The sequence below is a fragment of the Drosophila nasuta genome, chromosome X, assembly GCF_023558535.2.
Source record: "Drosophila nasuta strain 15112-1781.00 chromosome X, ASM2355853v1, whole genome shotgun sequence".
In the NCBI taxonomy this organism is placed as follows: domain Eukaryota; kingdom Metazoa; phylum Arthropoda; class Insecta; order Diptera; family Drosophilidae; genus Drosophila; species Drosophila nasuta.
The window spans coordinates 25,473,370-25,497,954 of NC_083459.1; the positions used below are offsets into that span (position 1 = coordinate 25,473,370).

The 24,585-nt window shown below is 36.4% G+C and overlaps 3 protein-coding genes across 3 annotated transcripts; all 3 read left to right on the plus strand.

Annotated features, from left to right (window-relative positions):
* The first annotated feature begins 1,033 nt into the window (after positions 1 to 1,033).
* On the plus strand, positions 1,034 to 4,654 carry LOC132796207 (protein THEM6). Its single transcript, XM_060807289.1, has 3 exons — positions 1,034 to 2,096; positions 3,364 to 3,578; positions 3,653 to 4,654. The coding sequence occupies exons 1-3, from the start codon at positions 1,937 to 1,939 to the stop codon at positions 4,037 to 4,039; spliced, it is 762 nt and encodes a 253-aa protein (XP_060663272.1). The 5' UTR covers positions 1,034 to 1,936; the 3' UTR covers positions 4,040 to 4,654.
* Positions 4,655 to 7,938: 3,284 nt separating this feature from the next.
* On the plus strand, positions 7,939 to 9,011 carry LOC132796208 (protein THEM6). The gene is made up of 2 exons (XM_060807291.1): positions 7,939 to 8,058; positions 8,252 to 9,011. The coding sequence occupies exon 2, from the start codon at positions 8,285 to 8,287 to the stop codon at positions 8,864 to 8,866; it is 582 nt and encodes a 193-aa protein (XP_060663274.1). The 5' UTR covers positions 7,939 to 8,058; positions 8,252 to 8,284; the 3' UTR covers positions 8,867 to 9,011.
* A 3,223-nt stretch (positions 9,012 to 12,234) lies between these two features.
* LOC132796694 (tetraspanin-9) lies at positions 12,235 to 24,565 on the plus strand. The gene is made up of 5 exons (XM_060807949.1): positions 12,235 to 12,575; positions 18,922 to 18,984; positions 21,404 to 21,595; positions 23,332 to 23,526; positions 23,607 to 24,565. Exons 2-5 carry the CDS (start codon positions 18,922 to 18,924, stop codon positions 24,006 to 24,008), a joined length of 852 nt encoding a protein of 283 aa, XP_060663932.1. The 5' UTR covers positions 12,235 to 12,575; the 3' UTR covers positions 24,009 to 24,565.
* Positions 24,566 to 24,585: the final 20 nt, after the last annotated feature.

Genomic DNA, 24,585 nt, shown 5'->3' on the forward strand with positions numbered 1-24,585 from the left:
CAAATATGTAGAGTCCAAAAAAAAAAAATCTATAAATTGAGAACATGTTGTTGCTAAGGGTATGTTGGACTATCTTCAATTAGAAGATTAAATACAAATTTACACTAACAAATAGTAAAATTATATTATAGGAAAAACGATGCTATAACATTTTTAAAGCCATTGTGATTGTTTTCCCTTAAAAACTATTTAGTTGAATTCTCAAATGAGTAATTAAAAACAATTCTCAATAATTGTTTCCGTGGGGAAGATTAAATTGAAAAAGAATTGAGTAGTTTAAAAATCTGGCAGCTAATTATAGAAAAACTGTTTGCATATTTTACAAGGCGTTAAAAGTTATACGGTCTTCGTTTGTTAGCCACATTTATAGGGTAGGGCGTGCCTGACTGGCTCAAAGAACAAAACGTGCTGGAGAACTTTGTATCTATTTGGATAATACTTGACAGTTGAAATCTCTGGAACAGCAACAACAACAACGACAACAACAAGAAGAGCTGATGCAATTAGCTGGCGGAAGCTGAAGCTAGAAAGCTTTTTGGGCAGCAAAATGGCAGACGTCAACGGCGACTGCGACGTCGACGTCGCATGCGTCGCGACGGCAACAGGTTCAACCCTTAAAATGCTTTTTGGGCCCAACGAAAAGCTTTCCGCTGGGTGCGCGCGCTCAAAGCACGAAAGCTTGCTCCCCCCACACAGACACACACACACATACACACGAAGCTGGCTGCGAGGATGCCAAGTGTGAGTGTGAGAGAAGCAGCAGCCGCTCTGCCTCTGCCTCTGCCTCTGCGGAAAGCAAACAACGTGAAACTCATTCAGCGCGCAGACGTCGCCAAGTTGCAGTCGCGGCGACATTTGTCGTTCAACGCCATTCGCTGCCGCTGCCGTTGCCGCTGTCGCAGTCGACGCCGGCATCGACTTTGGGTTTTTGGTCCGGCAACAGCGAGTGAATTGGCCAAAAACCTTTTTAGTGCGCTGTTTGCCGTTGCGGTTGTTTGGCGCGCGTTTTGTTTTGATTTGTTTTTTTTTTTGCTGTTGGTACCCCGTTCGCCTGCTGTTGTTGTTGTTGTTGTTCGTTTGTTCGTTCATTCGGTCGCTCGCTCGCGAGAATTGCGAATTAAGAAACATTTGTTAACTGTGGTTAAACGCCGCCAAGCCAAGCCAAGCCAAGCGTTCTGCTAGTCAACCATTCTTTTCGATTTTTGTTGTTGCTGTTGTTGATGATGTTGTGATGTGCTTTTTGTTGATGGTGTTGTTGCTGCTCTTGCCGTCGTTATAAACAGTGTGTTTTTTTTGTTGCTATTCCTTGTGTGCTGTCCTTTCGCCTGGACTTTCGCTCACACACAGCTCTGTGCTTTGTGTATGTGAGTGTGAGTGTGCGAGTGTGTGTGTGTGTGTGTGTGTGCGTATCACCTGATGCGGCGTCGCGGTCAAAACGTCAAGAAACATGACCTAATTCCAACAAAGAAAAAAGCAGCGTCAGCATTAGAGTCTTAACTTTAGCCAGGACATCAACCCACCAAGAAGAAGAAGCAGCAGTAGCAGCAGCAGCACTAGAAGAAGAAGCAGTAGTAGTAGTAGAAGAAGAAGAAGAATCAGAAGCACTAGAGGAAGCAGCAACAGCACAACAACATTTGTAGAAACCCCGCAAACCAACAAAAAAACAACAACAAAAAAAAAAAAGAAAACAACAACAACACACACACAGCGCTTGAGAGGTTTCCCGCTGTCCAACATTAACAGTAAAGTCACCCAGGAAGCAACACAGGAACAGTTACAGGAAACAACACAGGAACAGTCACAGTCACAATCGCAGTCACAATCGCAGTCACAGTGACAGCAACGGGAATAGGAATAGCAATAGGAATAGGAATAGGAATAGGAATACCAACCACTAAGAGGAGCAGTCACCAGTCACTGTCACACAGCCTCCTCGATGGAACAGCTGTGCTATGTGGCGCTCAGCTGCCTGCTGGCCATCGTCCTGCTCTATGGTCTGCTGGAGCTGCACTATTTCCTGCGCATGTGCCTCTGTGTGCTGCTGGCGCGATTCGTCAAGCGTCGCTGCCACATTCTGGAGTCCACCACAGTCAATGGTAAGCCGCTGTCGCCGTCGCCGTCGTTGTCGTTGTTGCTTACATAAAGCTGCAACAACACATGCAACATCCGTTAACACAACGCACAATCCGGCTAGGCGAAAGGGGGTGTAACGGTGCAGTGGACACACTTGAAACGCATTTCGGTGTTTCCACTGTGTAGCATCCGTCGATATCGGAAACTAAAAGGATTAATCCTAACAAATTTGATCGCAAAGCTTACAAAATATAGGAAAATCCTATAATTTCCTATTAAATTTGATAACAAAGTTAATGTATAGGAAAAATCTGTGCTTACTAAGAATGTAATTAATGTAGTTTGTCGATTTGTGAAATGAAAATAGTTCTAGAATAGCATAGCATAAAACTCAATAATTAATGACAACTATCTGATTAGATCAAGACAATCTTTTAACTTTATTAAAACTAAGTGAATCACTGAAAGTATCTATCTTAGCTCGAGGTTTAAAGTTTAATTTTTAAAAAATCCCTATTTCTACTTGTATCTTTTAATGCATATCACTGACCATCTAAAGAAAACGATCTAAGCAATTTTAACAGATATTTATTTCTGATTTTAAGAGTAGACGAACTTTTTTTGAAGACCTTCGAAACAGATAAAAGAAATATATTAGCTTATAATATTACGTGAAGAAGTTTGGGTTCAAATAAATAGATTAGATGACAATATATAATATTATTGCGTGAAGAAGTTTGGGAGAAGTAAGTAGGAAATAGCATCGTGAATATAAGGAATATTATAAACATTACAGATTTTTAAGGTGTTTTATATACATTTTTCAATTTAGCTAATAGGGTTTCTTGTGCTTATTGAAATTTTGAAAATAAAGAAACTAACAAGATAGTAAGTAGTGAGCTTAAAGTTTCTACTTCAAGTACTAATAAGTTAGTCAGAATTGAGCTTAAAGTTATTTTCAATATTTCACTTTCATTTAGGAAAAGAAGAAAGATTTTAAAGTTTCATCGGCTCTATAAATTTGTTAAATAGACTATTTATCTGCGTATCTATTATAGTTAAGCTAACAAGTGAAGTCTAGCCAGGGTAATTGGCTGTCGAGTGTACTCGGGTTGTGCAATTGTGCCAGCCAGCTGTTGGTTCTCCACCGGATGATGATGGGGGTTGCCTCCACCTTTACCTTCAAAGCGCGATTCGTTGGGCCACCCTTGAAATGTTTTCTTTATACTTTTTACTTTTTGCTATTGACCTTTTGTTCATCTATGTATGTGTGTGTGTGTATATTGACAGGTGTCTGTTTGAGCACCGATGTGGACACGCTGCTGTATCACATGAACAACGCACGCTATTTTCGTGAATTGGATTTCGCCCGCGTCGATTTCTATGAGCGCACACAGTTGTATCGCACCATCAGGCGACTTGGTGGCTCTGTGTTTCAGGGAGCGGCCACCATACGCTATCGTCGCTTCATTCGTCCCTTTCGCCGCTTCAAGATCATCTCCAGGGTGCGTAGACGACTAGAGACTCATTATCATGTATTGAAATTAATTTCCTTTCTTTTCTTTTTGGGTTCACATAGATTATCTACTGGGATGAACAGTCGCTGTTCATGGAACATCGCTTTGTGCGACCCTCGGACAAGTTCGTCCACTGCATTGTCATCTGTCGACAGCGGGTCATCGATGTGGCCATGGAGGCCGTCATGGCCGAACTGCTCCCGAAGACAGCAGCAACGCCACTGCAGGCGGCGGCATCGAGGCACACGCTGAGCTCCACGGCGAGCCTTCAGCCAGTGGGGATGGGAACGGCGACGGCGACGCCGGCGGCGACGTTGGAGGCATCGCAGGCGGAGAATGGACATGTGACGACGAGCACGACGAAGCTGAAGCCACCGTTGCCCCCGGAGCTGGGCAAATGGATTGAGTACAATGAGATGTCCAGCAAGAATCTGCGAAGCGGTTGCTGACCAACAAACTGATCGAGACGAAATGAAACAAACATCGAACTAGGCTGATGGAAATTTGAATTTCGGCAGTTGCATTGCCTCCATTTCCGTTTCCGTTTCCATTTGTTATGCTATCTGTATATGTATTTGTGTGTGTGTGTGTGTGTGTGTGTGTGTGTGTGATAGTATGTCAACAATGTATGTGTGTGTCTGTTTTTTTTTGTGTACTGTGCAAATGTTGACGCATGTTATTACATGAGTCGAGTGCTTTAACTTTTAGCTCGTAAGACGTCTGAATTATCAACTATGGCCTAGTCCGATAAGTGCACCCCTCTTCATCCCCCCCGCCCCCTCTATCTATCGCCTAGCCTAGCCTAGCCCAATCTATTTGTATGCCATGTAATATCCAATAACAAACACCAATAATGCAAAGCTACGACGTTCCCCCTTCGTTCCCTTCCCATAACTTAAATTACCATCTAACCATCTCTATACTTACGACTATCGAATATAAATGTAATACTATGTATATTGAATGTATATGTGTGTGTGCGTTTGTGTGTGTGTGTCTGCTAGTCTAGAGTAAATACGATTATGAATATGAATATGTGCTTAGATGAACTACCAACAACTTTAGCATGTTGCTTTTTCTCTTTTTTTTCGACGTTTTGTTGTTTCTTGGGTGTGGAAAGGGTTGTGCGACCTTCACTTTAGTGACCAGTGTTGGTAAGCGGCTGTCGGAAATAAAGGTACTACTTTTGAAACATACCAGTCTGGGAAAGAAGGTATTCTACCCTTTAATGAGATTAAATTGAGACCCTCAAGACGATCGTTAGTGAGACATAGGTCAACTTTAGTGTTGGAAAGTGACGGTTGAAAGTTCAATGCAACGAGGCTTGAATGCACAAGAGATGTACAACTAAAGCTTCTATCGGGGTTTCTCAAAACTTAACTGAATTGGAGCATTTGAACTAAAGTTCAAGGGTTCTTAGAGTTTACTATTAAAATCGCAGTGTTGGAAAGTACCTAGACTATTTAGTATGGATTCTAGTTGCAGTTTGAGCAAATCTCTTATGAACTTAAACACCTTCCACTTGACTTGCTTCCACCAATGGAAGTACCATACTTTCTTAATTTTGAAGGATCAGTGTTGAAAAGTGATCAACAACTCAAACATACATATCTGTAATTGTTTTGCGAACATCGTTTCCTGAATATGTAAATTACTCCAAGCAAATATGCTTAAGTATCTATTTTGAAGTGTGTCTACACAAGCACTTTAGTTGAATCAACTTTGCACTTGAAAGTTCAGTGCTGTAAAGTGTGCGCAGAGTGCATAAAGATTGCAATTGCGTCATGAGAACTGTGTTAAGAGCTGTGATTCAGTTTAACACAATAAAAGCATGTGTGTTCGAGCAGGAAATAGCGTCAACTCAGCGGTTTATGGTGAATTTTAAGAGGGGAACTCCAGCTATAACCGATCTGACATATGTATATATCTTTGCCACTCTTTTTTGAATCTGTATAAAGACATTCTTAGTCTAGTCAAGATGTGAAAAAATGCCAAAGACTATTCGGAATAACTTAACTTTTCCAGCCAACATTGCGTATACGTAATCTATGCAAACTTTAAAGTTCATTGCTGCAAAATGTTTGTGCTATGCATGAAATTTGATCGTAGCTTTTATTTGCATCAGCAATTGTACTTAAGAGCATGGAATTTGATCAGCCTGAATGTGATCATTATATCATGAGTGTGACTTGTGGCTGAATCTGTTTTCTTTTATTTTTATTGTTGTTTTCGTGTAGCTCTAGTGTTTGTCGAAATGGTAACGTCACTGTGCCACTTGAGCGGACAGTGCTGGAAAGTGTTTGTAAACAGAGACGAAAGTGGGAAATTTTAATTGTCACAAGTGTAATAGGGTTCAATGGGAATTTACCAAGTGGAAGGCGCGAAAAATGCGTCAGCAGGCCATGGCGGGTTTGTGCTTTAGAGCGGGCAGTGTTGGAAAGTGCTTAAAGTGATGATCGATTTAATTGAAGAGAAATGATCAATCACTCTAAAGTGCATAAAGTAAAGATCGATACTACAATAAAGTTGGGAAATAATCTACAATATATTGAACTGAATCAGATCCGAGTACTTTAGAGTGGGTAGTGTTGGAAAGTGCTTAAAGTGATGATCGATTTAATTGAAGAGAAATGATCAATCACTTTAAAGTGCATAAAATAAACATCGATACTACAATAAAGTTGGGAAATAATCTACAATATATTGAATTGAATGAGATCCGAGTACTTTAGAGTGGGTAGTGTTGGAAAGTGCTTAAAGTGATGATCGATTTAATTGAAGAGAAATGATCAATCACTTTAAAGTGCATAAAGTAAAGATCGATACTACAATAAAGTTTGGAAATAATCTATTATATATTGAATTGAATCAGATCCGAGTACTTTAGAGCGGGTAGTGTTGGAAAGTGCTTAAAGTGATGATCGATTTAATTGAAGAGAAATGATCAACCACTTTAAAGAACTTAAAATGACGATCAATATAATTGATTAACACAATTTGTAAGGGAAATGATCATTGACCTCAAAGGGCATGAAGTAAAGATCGATTGTAAATGATCTGTAATATATTGTATTGTATATATACTTTTCGTTGTGTCTCGATCGATTCTGATCATTTATCATACAATCTATTTGAAGCTGACATCTTTATCTTAGTTACACACATTGGGTTGTTAAGTGAGTGATTAGGAAAGTGATGCCAAATACTAGACGCAGTTACTAAAAGCAAAAGATATTCCCATTACACTCTAGACCGGCGATCTCTGAGGTCGAAAGTGTGAGATGTGACAAAAGGTAAGAGACTTATTAACATAATTTCAAGTCATTGCCTGTTCAAGGCCAAGTTGTAATCAAATTGTTAACAGTCTATAAGCTGTCAAAACAAATACTAGAAGAGACATCATCAGTCAGTGTTTGCTCAGAATCAATTGCAAGCAGTTAACTTTCGCGCGTGATACCCTGTAATTGCCGACTGCAAGTGTCGAGGTAGCTTAAATGTGATCAGCTATGTATGTACTTATGTGTGTGCATATGTGTTATTATAGCCAATTTTGATGAATAGTGTGGAAAGCGTTGCTTACCGAAAATCGTTATGTATTAATCATTTCGAATTGGCTTATACCCTGTAATTGTGCCACACGCAAAGAGGGTGTATTGAAGAGGTATGGATTGAGTTTTCAAAGTATTCCAAATACCGAAGCCTTAACAAATAGATTCTTCGTGATATATGTACATATGCATTTATGGATATTTAGTTGATCGGAACAGGTTAAGTTACGACCTAACATATTATATATACCCTGTAGTGAAAATATATACAAATGGGGTATACAAAATGCTGATCAGTTTTACTTGTTGTAGATTGTAAAAGTTAGTAAAAAGCTTCAACGCAGTACAAAGCTTTTAGGTTGCATTATCTAAGCTTCAGTTGTAATATAGCAAGCTTTAAATATAAAAGTGACAGCAAATAATTAAAGGTTACTATTTTTTACAGGGTAGCTGGCAGTCACGTCAGCTTTTCTCTTGAAGCACACGCCGTCAGGTGGATTGACAAATTTGCATGGGTCAAGCAAAGCAAGCGCAGCAAGTGAAGAAAAAAAAGCGCCGCAAAAGCTAAGCGAAAGAAAAAACAGAAACAAAAACAAAAACAAAAAAGCTAAGGTGTCGTGCGTCTCGCTTGCGCTTTCACTAAAGTGCAAAGCCCACATCGTTCTCCTGGTCACTCACTTACAAGCGCTCTCACACGCTCTCCCACTCTCTCACTCTCTCTTGTCTCTCTGTTTTGAAACGTCGTTTGCTAACTTTCGTTTGTGTGTTTGGTTGAACTTGCGCGAAGCTTTTCTTGCTGTCTTCGCTTCAGTTGCCTTCGATCACTTGCCCACTGTAGAAGCTGGTAAGCGTGCGTCGTCGTCTACGTTGTTTTAATCGTTATCGACAAACGTCCGTTATCGCGCGTTTGCACATACACAGTAAGTACTCAAATGGATTATCGATACTTTGACTGCGATCTGCAATCTACAAAATTTTCGAGTTCAATGCAACTGTTGCACGTTGCACACCGAGGATTGAACTATAAATCAAACTCCAAAAACTTTCGCCGCCTAACCTGTTTTCCATTCCCCCTCTCTCTCTCTCTCTCTCTCTCTCTCTTTTACTCCTCAGCTAAACTCGTAACCAAAACCAAAGATCATCGTCATGTCGTGGCTGGTGTTGTTGCTCATCTTGTACACCGTGTGGGATGTCAACTATTTTATACGCTGCATTTTCACAGTCCTCGGCGGTCGTCTGTTCCAGCGCAAACGCAAAGTGACCGAGACCACAACGATCTATGGTCTCTGCACGTCCCAGGATGTGGACATCTTCATCAAGCACATGAACAACGCGCGCTATTTGCGTGAACTGGACTTTGCCCGATTCCATTTCTATGCGCTCACCAATCTGTATGAGCAAGTGCGCAATCGCGGAGGCGGCGCCGTTCAAGGTGCAACCAGTGTGCGTTATCGTCGCACCATTCCCATCTTCCATCCATACAAGATCCTAACGAAGCTCGTCTGGTGGGACGACAAGGCCATCTATTTGGAGCAACAGTTTGTCACACTTACCGACGGCTTTGTCCGCGCCGTCGCCCTCTCCAAGCAGTGTCTCACCAAATGCGATGTCAACGAGCTGCTCAAGAGCTATCCCGAGGCAGCGCAAAAGCCTCAAATGCCCGAAGAACTCAAGTTGTGGCTCGACTCCATTGAGGTCTCCAGGCAAAAGTTGCGCAAAGACGATTAAAATAAGAGTCAGAGTCGCCCCCCTCCCCACCCCACAAAAGCGTCGCTCATGCGCATCGCACTCTCTGCTTTTCTTTTGGATTTTACTCTTTGTAGGTCTCTTTATTTTTCATTTCGCTTTCATCCGCTTTTTTTTACATAAATAAAACAACTTTTTATATACAAATCTAGCTAAACAAAAGGTGTCTTCTTCTCTGACGTAAAGCTTGACGTAACGCACATACATAAAATGTGAGGTTAGATTGAGTCCAACATAGTAAATAAATATGGGAATAAAAAAGCGGGCATGAACATTTAATTAGAACACTAAAGAAACATATTTTTACTTTTTCTTAGCTTGTACGTCTTTCATCTTTTGTAGCTAAACCTAAGGTGTTTTCTTCTCTGACGTAAAGCTTGACGTAACTCCCATAAAAAGTGAGGTTATGTAGACTCCACAATACTATAAAGTTTTGGAATAAAATAAGTTAGCATGAACATTTATTAGAATACGTAAAGAAACATCATTTTAGTATTTTTATCTTTTGTAGCTAAACCTAAGGTGTCTTCTTCTCTGACGTAAAGCTTGACGTAACTCCCATAAAAAGTGAGGTTATGTTGAGTCCACAATAGTATAAAATATTGGAATAAAATAAGCGAGCATGAACATTTATTAGAATACGTAAAGAAACATCATTTTATTATTTGTTGGTTGACAGTCTTTTATCTTTTAAAGCTAAATAAAAAGTATATCTTCTTTTCTGTCGCAAAGTTTGACGTAACGCACAAAAAAGTGAGGTTAAATAGAGTTCAAATAAGCCAGAAAAGGCATTTAATAAGAAAATGGGAAGCAAAGTTCTTTAGCAAATGAATTCTACCTGAACTTTATAATGGCAGCTAATTACTATCTGACGAAATATTTAAATTAGTCTTTCAAGTACTTCAGCTAAAGTGCTGTATACTGCAAGCACGAATAAGTATATTAAAGTAGATATTTTCTGGCCCAATAAAAATAAATATGTATATATTAAATTTCTTAATTTTATCAATTTGCAGCTAAAAATTAAAAAAAACGGCTTAATATACAATTGCAATGTAAGTTTTACTCAGGTAGACTGAAGCATTGAAAATATTTATGTTGAAAACATTTTCTAGCATTAGTTACTTAACAAAGCTCTTTTGAATTTCGCAGCTAAATGTTCACAAAGCTTTTAGTTCGCACTGCAACACACAAGCTTTTAAGCTTCAAGCCCTTCTCCCTTTTGTTGGCAGCTTACAGCTTAAACATGCTGCAAGCTTTTTGCCGTGGGGTGAAATGAAGAAACTGCAATAGCTAAAAAAACTACGAAAATCATATGTGGTATAAATAGATTTTTAATCGCTTTAAGCCAAAGTCATTCATTAAGCTTTCACTTTCCTTACCTAATCGATATTTAAAAGTTACAAACAGCAAACCATTCATCAATATTATTATTATTACGCTTTTGCATGACTACAAAACTTGGTCAAGAGGGCCGCCGACGAAACATGGCTGGCTAATACGAGTATGATAAGAACTTCTCATATCAGCGACGCGGCAAGTGTAATCAAATGTTGCTCGACAGTTAAACGGAAGCTATTTGTTTTTTGTTAGTATTTCTTATGGAATTATAAAAAGTGCACAAGATCTGTAATAATTGATAAATGTTGCTTAAGACTGGAATATTATTAGATTAAAGATTTTAGAAATTTGTTGCTCTTCAGAATGATGATTATTTGACTTATGATTTTAACAACAATTCATTTAATGGAAATGTGCAAATTAAGCTTATTCGGTTAACTAATAATTCTATAAATAACATGATTTTTAGAAAAAAAAAAAAAATAACGAAAAGAATAATATCATAAGATAGGATACAAAATTTGAAGTTGGTGACATATTACATTAAAGTAATATTGATTCTATAAATTTCTTGATTTTTAGATAGTAAATAATGAAAAGAATAATATCGTAATCTATGCTATATCGTATATTTGATTTATGAATTTAATAATATTTTGCTTAAATTTAAAGAAAATGTATTATTTATAAAAAAGTTACAAAGATATTACCCGAAAAAATTCCAATATATTGGAAAAATAAATTCAAAAATTAAAATTTATAGTTTATGAACTTATTACAAGTTTCAAATAGAATCCACCACTTAGAAAAAAGTATTTAAAATATATCTGACTCATTTACAGGGTATTTGTTGATCGGCCAACATGACAAATGCTAAAAGAAATATGAAAACATATTTATAGGGTATCAACTTATGCTATAAAGTGTGTATTCATGTATGTGATCACCCAACATAACGAAAGACGAATAAAATATGAAAACATATTTATAGGGTATCAGCTGATGGTGTAAGCTACATATGTATATATATAATTTAAAATGTGAGTGAGGTATATTTTGATCACTCAACATAAATTAATTTCAAGTTACAAACATTCAGCATTTCAGCAACTTTATAAAAAGAAAGCAGAATGGAATTCGAAAACATATTTGTAGGGTATCTGCTGGTCATGTATATGAATCATTTACAAGGTATACTTTGATCATAATTTAATTTAAATATTTATGTTCGAGTTTAATGGGCGCTTAAGTTATGTATTAATTTATTGAATCGCTTTTCGTTTCGATTGCAACATTGTCGAATGTTAACATGCAGCACATAACATATTGTTTCCCTTCTCTCTCTCTCTCTGTCTCTCTTTTGCTGTGTGTCTGTCTCACTTCATTTCTTTTTGTTGGAACCTAATTTATGCGTGTGTTTCACGTGGCGTATGAGCGATTTGCGTATAAAGTATGCGCAAGAGGGGAGAATTGATCGCTTTGTAGATCGTTTCATTATTCAGGCCTCTGCTTCTTTTGTTGTTGCCAAGTTCTTCTTCTGGTATTTGTGTCTTTTTTTATTGCTCTCTCTCTCTCTCTCTCTCTTTCGCTCGGCGCTTTGTACGTTTTATTTGAAAATGTGGATCAAAACGTGACACTGAAATCTAAACATAAATCTCATTCATAAAGTATGCAGGCCGCGACGACAATAACAACGAGAGAGAGAGAGAGAGAGGAGGAGAGAAAGAGAGTGAACAAGAGGAAGAGGAAGAGGAAGAGAGCAAGAGCGTGGCTGCGAGAGAGCGAGATTGCAAGTCGCAACATGTTGTGGCAGCAGCTGCATGCAGACGACAGCAACAACAATGACAACAGCAACCGCAGCAACAGCAATCACAACGACAGCAGCAATCACAACGACAACGACAACGACAACGTTGTTGCCTCTCGTGTTCGGCTCGGCTCGGCACGAATCGCGATTCGGCGTTTTCTTGACTATTTTTTAACGTCGACTGCGGAGAATTTTCAGTTTTTGGTTTTCAGTTTATTTTGAACAGCCGCTGCGAACGCATAGAACAAAAACACCACGCGACGAGCCCCAGAAAAAATCTAATTCAATTTCAAATTCAAATTTGAAAACAACAAAACAAAATATTATAGAAAAACAAACGAATTTTGAATATAAATTGAATATAAAATACGATTCGAATATTCTTGTAAAATATACGAATTTTTGTGCTTTTTTTGTTTTTTGAATGTGTCGCCGTCAAAAGAGTCAAAAGAGTGTGTGAAGCAATATAAAAACAAGAGCAATACACATTAAGGATACGCCTAGTGTTACAGCCCCCCAGAGGAGCTCGAGCAAATTGCCAATGTATGTGCATGATCAGTAGAAAACTAAGAAAATTATCAATGAAATAAATCATAAGTAATGCATGATAAGAGCATAGAGCATAAAAATAGTAATTACCAAAAGAAAATTAAGATCATCAATTGAATAAATATTGAGTACATTTATTCAAGAAAAGCATAATATAAGTATAGAAAATAAAATCAAATAAAACATGGTAAAGTCCATCAGAAATGAAATGTAAAACAAAATTTCAAATATATACATAAAGGATATAGAAACAATATGATAAATAATATATATATATAATTTAAAGAGGTTATAAAATGAGGATAAAGAAACAAAGTGATAAATTAAATATCATTTAAATAGGTTTCAAAATGAGGAGATATAGAAACAATATGAAAAAATATATATAATTTAAATGGGTTATAAAATAAGAAACAATATGATAAAATACATATCATTATAATAAATTATAAAGCATAAATTCATTTTGAAATGTCAAAAGATCAGTTATTCAGAAGCTATACTCGATTCTAAGAGAATAAAAGTTATATAAACATTGATCTTAAGCTTGTTTTAGATCATAATTCACAAACCTGATCGGGTATAATACAAAAATATAAAGCAATAGATTGACAATGCTGAAATGAATTTTAAATTTCATTTAAATACATACGCAAAAAAATTAGTTGAGTTAGTTTGTTGAACTGCTATTTTGTTGTTTACTTGATTACACGAATTTAATTAGCGCTTTAATAACACATATTGAAAGACTATGAACAGTCTGAAGTTGTTGTTGTTGTTGTTTGATCTACGCTTGTTCCTATAGAGGGATAAGTATACGAGAGTAGATTGTATACGATGATATATTGTGTATATATGTATATTGTACAACAATAACAAAACAACAGCTTTGCAGTTTATTGACAGAAGCAACAGCAACAACAACAACAGCGACAAGCGCACAAAACCAGATTCCAAGCAACAACAACAACAACAACAACCACAACAATCACAACTTGAAGTAATTTGCAACTGAAAAGAAATGCCGCAATGGACAGCACACAGCTTGCCAAAGGGGGAGGTTGGTTGACAGGGACAGCAAGACATAGAGAAAGAAAAACACAGAGAGTAAGTGAGAGAGAGGAGGAGATGGGGATTATTGGCAAGCTGACAGAGGGAGGCAGGCAGGTAAGGGGAAGCGGGAGACAGAGACATAGATTGGCTGCCTGACGATGGCGATGGCGACCCCAACTCTCCTCTTCGGCTAGACAGCGAAAAAAGAGAAAACTTTTCGTAAACGCGACACTTTGTAAGCAACAAGTAAAGAAAGCAGTGCATCCAGTGTGCTTGACTTTAAGCTACCCGGATAGATAAGCTAAAAATAAAGTACACGATCACCACGAAGTGAAACAAAAGCAACAGGCTTAAAGCTGATCATACTTGACAAGCAAAGGATTTAGTTTAGTTCTGGGAAAGAAAAGTGTAACAGCAATACTCTAGCATATCATTATCTTAAAAATAGCAACACTTTTAAAAGAAGTTTTCCTAAGATAATGTCACAAGAAATGACTAAATTATCGTCAAAATCAGTTTATTGCAATAACAACTGCTTATATGATCAATAAGAGAAGATTATACAAATTTGTAATATTCTTATGAAGCCAACAAATTAACGCTATTTGGCAGCTTTTAGCTGTTTAATGACTAAGAATTTTCATTGAATATGCTCAAGTATGCTTGACCCAATGCTGTAGCTTTTTAATTACCTTTTAAGGCGGTGACGGTGGGCGTGGCATACTTTTAAAGTACGTGTAAGATGTAAAGATCATAAAAGAGTATTATCATCAAATTTGGTAGCTCTTGGTGTTGTCAGTGCTCAGTTAGAAGGGTTTACGCCAGTGGACAGACAGACAGACGGATGACAATTGTAAGTGATTCGATTCTATATAGCACTGAATGATGAGAATACTATACTATATATTTAGTATTGAATAATCTTATTATAATAACAGAGTACAGTCTGCAAATTTGGTAGCTCTAGCTGCCATCATTATTGAGTAAGAAGTTTTTAAGCCAGCGGACAGACAGACAGACGGATGGTAATTTAAAGCTATTCGATTCTATATAGTACTGATTAGTAATCTTTCTATCTTAGAAGAGTACTATTAGTAAATTTAGTAGCTATAGCTGTTAAAATTGTCAAGTTAGAAGTGTTTAAAAGAGCGGACAGACAGACAGACGGATGACAATTCAAAGGGATCTAATTCTATTTAATACTTAATAATCTTGTTATCATAGAAGAGTGCAATCAGAAATTTTGGTAGCTTTCGCTCTTAAAATAGTTGAGTTATAAGTGATTAAGCCAGCGGACAGACAGACAGACAGACAGATGGTAATTTAAAGCTATTCGATTCTATATAGTACTGATTAATAATCTTTCTATCTTAGAAGAGTACTATTAGTAAATTTAGTAGCTATAGCTGTTTAAATTGTCAAGTTAGAAGTGTTTAAAAGAGCGGACAGACAGACAGACGGATGACAATTCAAAGGGATCTAATTCTATTTAATACTTAATAATCTTGTTATCATAGAAGAGTGCAATCAGAAATTTTGGTAGCTTTCGCTCTTAAAATAGTTGAGTTATAAGTGATTAAGCCAGCGGACAGACAGACAGACAGACAGCCGGATGACAATTGTAAGTGATTAAATTCTATATAGCACTGAATGATGAGAATACTATATATATTTAGTATTGAATAATCTTATTATCATAAAAGAGTACAGTCTGCAAATTTGGTAGCTCTCGCTCTTAGAATATTTCAGTTATAAGTGATTAAGCCAGCGGACAGACAGACAGACAGACAGATAGACACACGAATGGTAATTTAAAGCTATTCGATTCTATATAGTACTGATTAAACATCTTTTATCAGTAAATTTAGTAGCTATAGCTATTAAAATTGCCAAGTTAGAATTGTTTAAGCCAGCGGACGGACAGACAGACAGACAGACTGATGGCAATTTAAAGTGATTGCGACTTTTGCCATAAAGTCAGCATACCCAATGTGAAATATAAGGCTGACGGGTATAACGTCAGCATTTGGCGTTTGGTCAAGCGTCAGTGAAAAGCGGCAAATGTTGTCTTTTGGCCAACAACCGACAACTGTTGGCAATGAAAAGGAAAAAATAAAAAAATAAAACGGGCCAGATGAACAGCAGCAGCAGCAGCAGCAGCAACAAGTAGAAGAAATAACAACTAGCAACAAGTACAACAACAGCAACAGCAACAGCAACGAAGATCAGCACTTCCTCAGCTTGAGCTTCGCTTCTCTCGCTGATCTTCGTTTCCCTTTCCACCCCTTCGCTCCCCTCGCCGCAACAAACAGTTTTATTTTATGCTTAACCCTACAATGTGCTGGGCATTTGGGCAAATGGGCAATTTCCCTGCGCACACATACATAAATCACTCTCGCACATCCGCACACACACATACATGCACACGCAGCTTACACACACACACTCACACACATAGTAGTTTCGGTAGGCGGGTGTGTGGGCGTGGCCCGTAAGTAAATCGCAAATTTCCAGCGCCAAATGGCATTAAGTTCGTCGCGTTATTGAGTTAAATTGGAAAATAAGCGAGCGACAGTTGTTGTTATAGTTGTAGTTGTTGCTGCTGTTGTTGTTGTTGCTGCTCTCGTTGTTGTTGTTGTGGTTGTTGTTGCTGTTTTAGTTGTTGCCGTCGCCGTTGCTGGGCAATTGTTCGCACTTGGCGAGCCTCGAGCACAGCCCCCAGGGTTGAGCGCAGTTATTTTGCAACTATTTCATTATTATTTTAGCAGCGCTTCATCATCTCCATCATCATCATCATCATCATTATCATTACGATGATGATGATCAACATCAGGGTTAAACTTATCACGAGGATCGTTTCGCTGAAGCTTTTGGCGCGTGCTCTCCATTAAACTCCAACAACTTCTTGCTCTTGCTCTTGCTCTCTCTCCTTCTCTCTCTTGCTCTTTGAAGTTGTGCCATGCAGCTGAGCTTTTGTCTGCCTATATGTGTGTGAGCTGCATGACTGACACAAGCTGCCAGCTGTGCATTATTTACATGCGCGTATCCTCAACATAAATTACATGTGTTTTTCTTTCTGATAACTTTCACTTCACAAATAATCAATAAAAATAAATAACCAAATATGCTATAAACTGTTGATTTATTGGCAAATGTTTTTGTTTTTGCACAGCTGCAAATGAATTTGATAGCAGAGTGAAATTTGATCAGTCAACAAGCATTCAATTACTTTCCTTAGATACCTTTAAAGTACATAAAGTTGTAAACAGTTTTATAGATTTTATTCAAATTTAGTTTATTTTAATTAATTACCTTTTTTCTGCAACTTTGATACGCTGTTCTCATAACAAACAATAGATTTTCATGTTTACTACAAGGTGTTTTTTTGGTTTTTTTTCCATATATACAGAGGTGCATAAATTTGCAGAAAATGAAAAAACACGAGAGACAACCTGTTGACTGTCACATAGCGTGTGTTCACGACATATTCATAATTTACATAGATTTTTGCAACTTTTCTTTCACATGGCACAAAAGCCATGAAAAGTCGCATGTCAATTTGGACAGCGTCTCAAAATTGACATACCCTGTGATTTACTTAAGCCAGTTGAAAGTAAGGGATGCCAGGCTACGAACAAATTTCAAATTTATAGAAAAAATATATATATTTAAAATAAGTAAAATAAGTAAAGTAAAATATATATTTAATAAAGCTTTAATTAAAAATAAAATTAAATTGATAACTTAAAGTAAATCTGAAACTTTTCGAAATAGCTAAATGAAGACATTAAGTCAATTTTGAAAATACGAAAATACTGGGCTAAATTAAATTAAGTATACGACATAGTTTGCCAATCATTATAAGAAATTGTCATAGTTCCTCTTTATCATAAAGAAATTAGTAAAATTTCGAAAATACGAAAAAACCTAATTTAAAAACTTAAAACTTCAGTTGGAAAATACAAAACATGGCTAAAACTTTAGTATATTGAATAGTGAAAAGAAGAATCAATAGGAATAAATTGTAAATACAGGAAGAGATTAAAAAATATTGTATGTTAATAATGACTTAAATAAATCTGAAGTTTTCTAAATAATCATTTTAAAGAGCTAAAAATTTTGTAAATACGAAACTAGTTTGTTTAGTTTAAACTTCAAAACTTTATTTTGAAAATACGAAACATGGCTAAAACTTTAGTTTTGAAATATTTAATAATGACATGAAGAAGTAATAGGAATACATTTGAAATCTTACATAAATGGAAATATCATATTTTTTCAATTATATAAAAAATCATTTTGAATCATTTTGAATGCTGAACTTAATATTAAAATGTTTGGTTTACCATTTTAATATTCATTTTAGAGAAAAATTGGGTTTTAGAAGGTTCAGTGGAAAGTCAAAACTTCGTAGTCTAGTATACCTTGAGTTCAATTTACAGGGTATCACGCTGACAGATCGTGTCAGAGCAAATCTAATGAAAGCCAAGCAAGCGAGTCAATTGTATTTGGGGTCAACTGTTGTGTTGTGTTTTGACTGACCTACGGCACTTTTAAGGGTAAAGCGAGTCAAAGCTAGAACAAGTCAAGTCAAATTTCTTGCTAGTTACATAGTTAGACGCTTCTTCTCTCTCACTCTTCCTATCTCTCTCTATCTCTCTCTCTCTCGCTCGCACTTCCATTCGTTGGGGTAATTTGAGCCGCTCGAGAATTTCATAATAATAATAATCGCAGTTGCGTTGTCGCTTTTGGCGAGTCGTAAATTTATTAAACTATACAGAAAATATGCAGCAGCTGCAATTTCTGCGGCTAGCCAATTGCCCAACTGTACAGATACAGATACACACATATATATATATACTATATAGTAGTAGTAATATATATATTTATACTCCCCGCTGGCTAGCATAGTTATCCAGTTACATCGAGCAGCAAAGGAAATGCTTTGGAAAAATAAAACAAAAAACACAAACGAAAAATAAAAAAAAAAGATGAAACTAATTTGTTGAAATTTATGAATTTGAATTTATTTCGACGACTGTGTGAGTGTGTGTTTTTTATGAATGTATGTGTGTGTGTGTGTGTGTGTGATTTCCGAAAATGCGCGCATTTAATAGATACAAATGTATCTAATGAATGCAGCGCAACGTCGCGTCGCGTCGCCAGTCGCCTGTTGCTCTCATGATTTATCGTCGTCTCTTTGCTCAACATTTCTCCCCTTCCCTCTCTCTCTCTTTTTTAAACACTATCTCTCTATCTCTCTCACTCTTTCTCACTCTATTTGCAGATGGGCAACGCCGGCTACACATGCATCCGCCGCACCTTTTGCTGGCTCAATATCATACTTTGGGTGAGTTACAGATACAGATACAGTTTCAGTTACAGCTACAGCTACAGATACGGAGATGCCACGCCGCACACAGCTGTTGCATGCCCCGCATGGGCGGATATGCTGCAACAACACACACACACACACACACATAATCACAACAATAGCAAATCGATGCGACGCCGGCAAAAAGTTCTCAGCCTTCGTCTGCAACGGAAACGTCGAAGTTGCCTCATTGTCTCTCTTTACGTGTCCGTCTTCCTCTCGCCTCTCGCCTCTCCGCTTCCCTCTCCGCACTCCTCCTCTTTATCTGCCCCTTGTCAAGCATCTTTTGTTGTGTGCCACAAAACGTTGCAGACTTCATCAGCAGCCAAGCCACTTCAGTTTCCCATGACAGCTTCCACAAGTCTCGAGCTGATGCTTTCATGCAACAATCATTGTTAATCGGTTATCGGTTATCGGTTAATCGCTGCTCAATTTGCCAAGACTTACAGACTTTAAGCTGCTTAGCTAACCGCTAGTTAAGTCTCTCGCTGTGATTATCGTTGAGTTTACTGAATAAGCTATTCAATAAGAATTTGTCTAGTTTTTATTAAAATCGCTTTAAGGAATTTTCCTGGAATAATATCGCAAATTGATGCCAACTAAAGCAAAACCACATAACTAAATTTATATACTTTATAAATGATTATAGTATATTGATATCATTTGATACTGAAGTATATTTATATACTCTGCTGGCAATTCCAGTTCATTCAGTATATTTATATACTGTATACTGATAAAGAATATGAAGAAGTCTAGTCGTACTATGTAAATTTACACAGTATATTTATGGACTACACACTAATACAGTATATTAATATACTATACACTAATACTAATACAGTATCCGAGCAATTCTAGTTCTTTCAGTATATTTACATACTAATACAGTATATGAATAACTCTAGTTATACTAAAGAAATTTATTCAGTATATTTCTATTCTACATATATACACATATACAGTATGCAAGCAATTCCAGTTCATTCAGTATATTTATATACTGTATACTAATAAAGAATATGAAGAAGTCTAGTCATACTAGTCATACATAATTTACACAGTATATTTATGTACTACACACTTACTGTATTAGTGTTTGTATTAATATACTATACACTAATGCAGTATGTAATAAAATCTAGTTTATACTGTATATTTATATACTGTATACTAATATAGTGTATGAAATGAATCTAGTTATACTAAATGAATGTATACAGTATATTTATATACTTTATACTAATACAGTATCCGATCAATTCTAGTTCATTCAGTATTTTTACATACTAATTCAGTATATGAACAACTCTAGTTGTATTACGTATATTTATTCAGTATATTTCTATACTATATATAAACTAATACAGTATGCGAGGAATTTTATACATTACATTTATATACTGTATACTGATACAGTATATATATGAACAACTCTAGATATACTACAGAAATTTATACAGTATATTTGTATACTTTACACTAATGCAGTATATATATACACTATATACTAAGAGTTGGTCATAACCAAGTCTAGTTATACTTCATAAATGTATTCAGTATACTTACATATATACCATATACAAACTAATCTAGTTAAACTGCCATCACTGACTCTTTAAAAACATTACAATTCATATATTCACTATATCAAGATTAGGCTTAAATATGCAACATATGTATGTTACATATGTTATCATTACAAAAAATTGTCATAGTTCCCCTCGAAATTGTGTCAGAATTAAGTCGCTCTCAGTAGAATAGATAGAATGCATTCCATGCTATCCCATGTTATGCCCATTTTTAACTAGATTGTATTGCATGACAGCATTGCACTATGAAAATTTATTACCTTCTCGCTCAATGAAAGCCATTATATTTAATATAGACGTCGCTTTGCACACTTTCCAATTGCAATTGCATAAAATGCAATGCAAGACTTAAATAATGATTATCTACGTAAAACGTAAAACGTTAAACCGATTTACGATTAATGAAACATTTTTATTCCAAATGACTTGAAAATTCAGGGTATAGATCAACTTTTCCGAAAAATTGCAACGAAAACCACAAACTATCGATCATTACGTCTGGCACTTCTAAGCTTTATTGCAATAGTTATGGCTGGTGATAATCGTGTTGCTGCTGCTTGCTGCTGTGTTGCATAACATGCTTCTCCATCAAAATAATTACTTAATTGCAGTCAAGATTACAGGGTATCAAATCGATGCATTGACGCTTTCAGTTAAGCACTTCCGTTTGTCTTGCAGCTGTCAGCTTTTCTCCGTCTATTGCCACATCGATCAGTGTGTGCTGTGTGTAGCAGTCAGCTTTCGTTCATCTGTTATGCTATTATTGCTGTTCTCATTTATTTTGTTGTGTTCTCCGATTGCAGCTTTGCAGTTGCGCTTTTCTGGGCGCCGGTCTCTGGCTGCGTCTCAGCTACGAGGGCTACGCAACGTTGCTGCCACAACATGCGGGCCTCAGTGCGGACACCATCTTCATGTGCATCGGCGGCATTGGATTTGTGGTCAGCTTCTTTGGCTGCTGCGGTGCCTGGGTTCAATCGCGTTGTCTCTTAGTACTGGTAAGTGCACGGAGAAAAACATATACGAGTAACAAAATTAATTTAAATATAAATTCAATTTAATTTACAATTTTATAAGATACAAATTTCGATATGAATTTAATTTGTTTCTCATTATACCCGCTACCCATAGGGTAGAAGGGTATTATAACTTTGTGCCGACAGGAAATGTATGTAACAGGTAGAACGAGGCATCTCCGACCCTATAAAGTATATATATTCTTGATCAGTGTCAACAGCCGAGACGATCTAGCCATGTCTGTCTGTCTGTCTATCCGTCCGTCCGTATGAAACACTGGATCTCAGAGACTATAAGAGATAGAGCTATAATTTTTTTTCGACAGCATTTGTTATGTTTGCACGCAGATCAAGTTTGTTTCAAATTTTTGCCACGCCCACTTCCGCCCCCGCAAATCAAAAAAATCGAATAACAAGCGTAATTTTAAAGCTAGAGTTGCGAATTTTGGTATATACAATAATAACTATAGTGGTTATGATTTCTGAGAATTTGGTTGCGATCAGATAAAAATTGTATGGGCAAAAACGCCTACTTACTAGGGGTCTGAGTTGCTTTGGCTAACAATCTGGTATATTGTGCCGTCTATGGTATATTTTGAATGGTGTACTATATCGATATACCAAACATACCATTTGGTATATTTTTAGTATTTTTGGTATATTTTGAAAATGATACCGCAATATTTTGCCTTTATTGAAAGTGGGTAGCGGGTATCTCACAGTCGAGCACACTCGACTGTAACTTTCTTACTTGTTTAAATATAAATTCAATTTAATACAGAACTTTATAAGATACAAATTTCGATATGAATTTATTTTGTTTCTCATGTTTACTTTATATACAATTTAAAATTTTAATTCGAGTTAAAAAAGTTTTATTTCATATAAAAATTGCAACATTATGCATTTAAAGAGTTCATACAATTTTTAAGTAATAATATACAATAAAATAAATTCATATTTAAATTGTGTTTTCATATAAAACTTAATTTACCTTTTAAATGCAAATATGTATAATAAAATAAATTCAAATTTAAATTGTGTTGCCATATAAAGTAAATTACAACTCTTACATGCAATTTAATTAAAAAAAATTCGATATGAATTTATTTTGTTTTCTATATTTTCATTAAATATTATATAATTTGAAATTCTAATTGAAGTTAAACAAGTTCTTTTTTGTATATAAAAATTGCAGCATTATGCATTTTAAGGTTTCATCAAATTTGTAGTAATAATTGGAATTCAACGTATAAAAAGCACATTACATTTAAATTGCAATGCAAATTATTATGTAAATATCAATTTAGTCTATTACCGAATTTGTTTGAAAGATTTAATTGAAAATTTAGGTTAAAGCCTTTGTTTGAGTTTTAAATGAAAATTGAAACATAATATGAAAAGTAATATATTATATACATATATGTATGTATATGACTTTATTTTCTTTAAATATAATTGAAAATTCTAATAGAAATTTAAGAGATTATCGTATAAACACCAGATTACATTCAAATTGATATTGCCGAAACTTAATTTGAAAATATCAATTTAGTTAGTGTAAAAGTTTAATTGAAAGATAAAATTTAATAATACTTAATTTGAATATATTATGTTTCATATATTTTTTAAATTCAAGATAAAAACATGATGTATTACAAATTTGATCTGTACTCCAAGGTTTATTTATAATACTTCTTTTCTTCCTACTTTTTCAGTACTTTATGCTGATTGTGATGCTGTTCATGAGCGAGTTCCTTGTGGGTTCAATAGCCTTCCTCTTTCGCGGTGGTCTGGGCCGAACGTTGGCCAACGAACTGCGCTTTGGCATTGAGCGTCATTATAATGCCAGCGATCGTGGTTCGCTGGTGGCGCCCTCTGTTGCCGCCATTTGGGACAGCGTGCAGCAGTCGGTAAGTTTCACACATAGATGGCGCTTTGTCATTCAAAGAGCGATAGAGAGTAGCTGATCAGAGTTGTCTCCTTTATGTAGTTTGAATGCTGCGGCGTCTCTTCGTATGAGGATTGGTACGACATTCAATCGTGGAGTGGCAAACGTTGGGTGCCCGACTCCTGTTGCCGCCAGCTCTACGATCAACGCCAGCTGCTCACCGAGGGATCGGGTGATGGAGTTCTGCGCGTGGATTGCGGCAGATCGGAGAATCCATCGCTGTGGTGGGACAAGGGCTGTGCTCATTCGCTGCAAAGTTGGTTCAACGGCCAGCTGAATGTGGTGGGAGCAATTGGCTTGGGCATTGCGTTTGTGCAGCTCTTTGGCCTGATCACATCGATGCTGTTGTTCTGCACGGTGAAGCATAAGCGTGCCTCCGACACATACAAATCGTATTCGCCGTCGATTGATCCGCAGACACGCACCAGCAGCTGGGAGGATTGAACGCGACTCTAGGGAAAGAGAGAGACAGAGAGACAGAGAGACAGAGAGAGACAACCCCCGATATAAGAACTTTTCTAAAGCAAACTTTTCCAACGTTTGCAAAATGTCTTTTCATTTTGATTTTCCCTTTCTTTTTTTTTCTGCTACGAAATGTGCCAAAAATTAATTTAAATGCTAGTTTCAGTATGTTTATTTTATTGTATTTTTTTTTTTTTTGCTTTGGTTTAGTCAAGTATAATACTCGTAACATATCGTGAGTTGTTGTCAAGAAAGAAATATCCCACAAAAGCTGAGTTCACATCACACAACACTCATCACATCACAAATTGTGTCTTTCGTTGTTTGTTTCTTCAGTATTGTTGTTGTTGTTGTGAAATCAGCTTTGTGGGTTAATTAGTGGCATATCCATATTGTGATGTGCTTCTCTTAGGCTCAGCGACAAACGCCGAAAACCGAAAACAAATATAGACCTAGAAAAACCTAATCCGAAATTTTGAAATTTTGAAATTTAGAAATTGACAAAAACAACTGCCTAGAAAAAGAGTTACAAGAAAAGGTTACATACTATAATTTATAC